The sequence below is a fragment of the Chlorocebus sabaeus genome, chromosome 20 (assembly GCF_047675955.1).
Source record: "Chlorocebus sabaeus isolate Y175 chromosome 20, mChlSab1.0.hap1, whole genome shotgun sequence".
In the NCBI taxonomy this organism is placed as follows: Eukaryota; Metazoa; Chordata; class Mammalia; order Primates; family Cercopithecidae; genus Chlorocebus; species Chlorocebus sabaeus.
Genome location: NC_132923.1, coordinates 10,188,108 through 10,192,925, shown reverse-complemented (window position 1 = coordinate 10,192,925; position 4,818 = coordinate 10,188,108). Strand labels below are relative to the sequence as shown.

General features: G+C 46.7%; 1 protein-coding gene across 1 annotated transcript; it reads left to right on the top strand.

The window, feature by feature from the left end:
* Nucleotides 1-782: 782 nt before the first annotated feature.
* Nucleotides 783-2,595, top strand: LELP1 (late cornified envelope like proline rich 1). Its single transcript, XM_073008095.1, has 2 exons — nt 783-884; nt 2,028-2,595. The coding sequence occupies exon 2, from the start codon at nt 2,049-2,051 to the stop codon at nt 2,331-2,333; it is 285 nt and encodes a 94-aa protein (XP_072864196.1). The 5' UTR covers nt 783-884; nt 2,028-2,048; the 3' UTR covers nt 2,334-2,595.
* Nucleotides 2,596-4,818: the final 2,223 nt, after the last annotated feature.

Below are 4,818 nucleotides of genomic sequence, written 5' to 3'. Positions count from 1 at the left end.
CACCCTGTGTCTAAGCCTACCCACCTTTCTCACTCCAGCCTCCCATTGCCACTCCTGAAACACCCCAATTCCAACCACAAAGACCCTGGTCAGGCCTTTAAAAAAGGTAAGGAAGGAATTCTGAGAGGCAAACCTTTTTGCCCTAAGGCAGGATCTGGGGCTAACCCAATTGTGTGGAGTGGTAAGAAGAAGTTTCAGAATCTCACATTAGAAAAATAAAGAAAAGAATGTTAGATGAGGCAATGCTTTGCCCTGCTTCAGCTCTCGCCGGGTATGCACATGTACCCTAGAACTTAAAGTATAATAATAAAAAATAAAAAATAAAAAAAGTTAAAAAAAATTAAACACATATTACACAAAAAAAAAAAGAAAGAAAAATAAAGAAAAGAAGAATGTCAAAATGGCTGTGATCAATTCAGGGTTGTTTTCCTAGAAAGGTGGGAAAGGGGCAGGTTCAGAGGAATTAAACTTTGGGTGTGGAAGAGGAGCTAGAGACCATGTGTTAACAGTGGGCCAGCTTTTCTGCTCCTATCAACAACGAGCCTCCCATCCTCAGAGCCTAGGACCCTTCACTGCAGCCTCATTTTACCGGCCTGAATGTTGAGGGGTCTAGGGAGGGGTGGGACAGCCAAGCGGGGGATGGTTCATCATGCCTCTATTCTGGTGTCCAGGGCTTGAGTTGTGCTGGGAGCTATGGAGTCACACAACAATCGCCCCTCAATGATGCTGCAATGACCTCATAAGTGGAGGTCCTTGCCCCTGCCCCCGACCCCAGCTTCCTCAGAGCTGGGCAGAGGAACCAGAGGGAAAATCCACCTTCCCCAGCACAGCCGTAACATCCACCTCACTCAACTGCTTGTCAAGTTCACCACCAACACAGAGGGGTAAGTTGCATTTGGACAGATGGAAGTGGCCACTCTTTGGCCTCTTCTTTCCTGGGAGTGACCTGAAGTACCCCACGCACTGAGCAGGTTGGGAAAGTCATGTTTGAATGAAAGTTTCCTGTTATTTTCAGTGGTAAGAATCAGTGTGTACTTCACCTTGGAATAGGGTCTCAACAATTTTAGAGTTCAGCTTAATAATATGCCTCCCCAGGGAGCTATACTGATTTTAAAACAAAATTTAAAATGTTATTTTTATATCGCTAAAAGAAATCAAAGAAATATAACCAATTAGATCCAACTTGAAGTATTATGAGGGACTGAAAATCCCTGTCCATATCTAGGAGTTAAACTGTCCATATAGAAATGCCTAGCTCAGGGCAAAACTCAACAGGGGAGAAAAGGAATTCCCTTCGGAAAATCATATTTTGTGGCTCTGTCGTTCAGATTTTCAGATCAATTGGAATTTCATGGTTCATCTCCTGATTTCTTCCCTTACCCTATTATTTATCAGAACCTGGATGGAGGCAAAGGAGTGGGCAGTTCTAGAGTAGCCCATGGGAACCCACTCGTGGCAGGGATTAAATTGCTTTCCCTCCCATGGCCTCGAGTAAAGAAAGCAATTCTCAAGGTTTAGGGGACGTGGGTGGGACACAGGGTTGAAAGCGGTATCCTAGGCCCCCAAGTCTGCTAATGTACCTCCCACCTATCTTCAGAGGAACGGGAAGTGGCCTGAGAGGAGCAAAACTTCTATTGTGCCATGAATGCCTTGAGCAATCTGGTCAAACTTAGGGACTCCTTGGAATCATGTTTCTAAATGAACTAAATACAACATTTGGGGTTACAGAGACACCAACTCTACTGAAATACAGTTTCAGTGGGGCGGGGGAGGTGGGGGGTCCAAAGCCCTAGGTTAAGAACTCCTACTAGAGTCTATGGCATGGAAGCAAGAATAAGTGAAAAGAAAGCAGAGTGAGGGTGGAGAGATTAAGAAATGTGTTCTCACACTCGTACAAGGCCCTAAATGAGAAGATGATCTAGAGCCTGAGCGCATCCCGGGGAAGACTTTCTTAAGTACAAGGATAAGCTGTAAGAAGCCTGTAGGAATCCTCTCCCACCTACGACCCATCTCATATTTCCTTGCAGGGCTCAGATAATCAAGAAACAATGTCGAGTGATGATAAAAGTAAATCAAATGACCCCAAGACTGAGCCCAAGAACTGCGATCCCAAGTGTGAACAAAAGTGTGAGTCCAAATGCCAGCCCAGCTGTTTAAAGAAGCTGCTGCAACGCTGCTCTGAAAAGTGCCCACGGGAAAAGTGTCCAGCACCACCCAAGTGCCCGCCCTGCCCCTCGCCGTCCCCTTCATCCTGCCCTCCCAAGCCCTGCGCCAAGCCCTGTCCTCCTAAATGCCCTTCTTCCTGCCCACCTCCCTGCCCTCCCCCAGAGTGAGGCACTGTGGGCATTACCCAACCCCACTACCACTGCCACCTCCACCATGTACAACGCTGTGGGGCTGGGGACTGAAGCCATGAACTGACAAGTAAACGTGTTCCTCTGCTGTGCAAGACTTCTCCTGGTGTTTTGGTGGGTCTCGATTTGTTTTGTTTGTTGTTTTACAGCACTAAACCACCAACAAGCAATCCCTGAGAAGTGAGGCTAGAACCCTGCACTCTCAACCACCTCTGAGAACTGACTCTCCCTCTCACCCAACCTACTGCTTAGAAGCAGGTGCCCACCTCTGAAAGGTGTACCCAGGGAATGCCAGGCCCTGTTACAGCAAAGCCTGAGAGATCCATAAATATGGTTGCAGCTGTGAAAGTGTCCAACCCCGGGAAGCAGAAAGGAGAGGGTATGAGGGAGAAAGAGGAGTAGAACATTGGTGAAAGGTCCAGGAAGGCTCAGGAAAAGTCATTGTACTACGTTCCTGTTAGTCCTGTTGCATAATGTTTATGCAGAAGGGCTCCCAGTAGAGGCTGCCCGGGTTTAATGAAACTCTATCTCTGCTCCCTAACACCTTGTAACCTTAAGCAAGTTGCTTAACTTCTTTGTGTCTCAGTTTCCTTCTCTTTGCAAAAGGAATGATGATGCTAACAGTACTGCTGTTATGGAGTTGTTGTGAGGCTAAAGAATTAACAAATGCCAGGCCAGGCGCGGTAGCTCATGCTTGTAATCCTAGCACTTTGGGAGGCCAAGGCAGGTGGATCGCCTGAGGTCAGGAATTCGAGACCAGCCTGGCCAACGTGGTGAAACTGTCTCTCTACTAAAAATACAAAAATTAGCTGGGTTTGGAGCACACCTGTAATCCCAGCTACTTGGGAGGCTGAAGAAGGAGAATCACTTGAACCCAGGAGGTGGAGGTTGCAGTGAACCGAGATCTCACCACTGCACTCAGCCTGGGTGAGGGAGTGAGACTCCACCTCAAAAAAAAAAAAAAAAGAGTTAACAAATGCCAAGTGCCTGGTTTACAGGGACATAGTAAGTTGGTGAAGAGAGCACCCCACACCCACACCCACCACAGTGTAACACTCATCATGCCTGAACTTAATTGCTTTGTGTAATTCTTCCTAGCCTGTAAATCTCCTGACCACAGGAGTCAGGCTTTGACATCTGTAAGCGTACAATTAGACATTCTTTAAAAAATAATCAAAAAGGAGTTATGGATTATACCACTATCTGTTACCTGGCTCTAATACTGAACTATAGTTACATAACATGTCACTATTGAAAGAATCCCAGTGAAGGGTATATGAAACCTCTATTTTTGCAACACTCTGTGAATCTATATAATTTCAAAATAAAAACTTAAGTACAAAAAAGATATTGTACATATCTTGGACCTCAATTAGGAATGTATAGGGAAAGTATTCATAGCTGACGTGTTAGTGGAGATTATTTACAAGTACCTAGAGAGAGTCCATGTCAAACTAGCTTAATACACAAAACAGAATTTATCAGCTCACACTGAGAAGGGTTTGGGGACAGGGCATAGGATTAAAGGGAGAACTGTAGGAATCAAGACTTCAAGGCCTGGGATCAGGGACCCATTCCACCGTCTCAGTCACTCTCATCTCGCCAGCCTCTACAATGCCTCAGAATATGTCCCATCCTCTCCTAGTGCGTGCCCCCCCCCTGCCCCCCACCATTCAGTAAGGTCCTGAGCCAGTTTGCAGACCCAGCTTGCTGACAGATTGGGCACAAAGATATTCCTATTTTCACCAGGAGAGGAACCTGATTGCCTAGAAAGTCACGAGCATGCCCCCGTGGCCAAGCAGGTGACAGAGATTTGACACACAGACAGACCAGTTGTGAATTGTTTCAGTGCACTGCACGTAAGCAGCGATACAGTGAACAGCATTTAAGGATTCCCTACTATCATCGTAATAGATAACTGAAGAGCCATATCTGGGATGGCTCCCTATGGAACCATGACACAAAACTAGCTCTCATCCTTCTGAGCCTGAAGGATGGTTCAGACAGCAAAGAGTGCGGCAAGTATAGAGAGTCCAAAATGTGTCAAAGAAAAAAATACCTGGGACCCCTCCAGACTGAGGCTGTACGGAGCAGGCTTTTGGAATACGTGAAGCAGGCAGAGCATTTAAGGCACCTCCCCCCCCCCCACCCACCATTTTCCAGGTGTGACATGAGGAGACCTTGGGGTCTCAGGGTCTTCTGAGACACTGAGGTTCCCGTACTCTAGATCCCTGCAGAGAGGCACTCACCGGATGCCAGGAGACTCTGAGGGTCTAGTTTAGAGCATTGGAGACTATGGTAACAGGTGGAAACCCTTCAGCTGTGGTTAACAGGTGGCAAACCCTTCTACCTCACAGGAAGTCAAAAAGGAGGAGGGACAGAAGAAAGGGAGAGAGAGAGAGAGAGAGAGAGAGAGAGAATACAACAATAACATGGCATCCTCATCCATGGTCAGTAGACCATC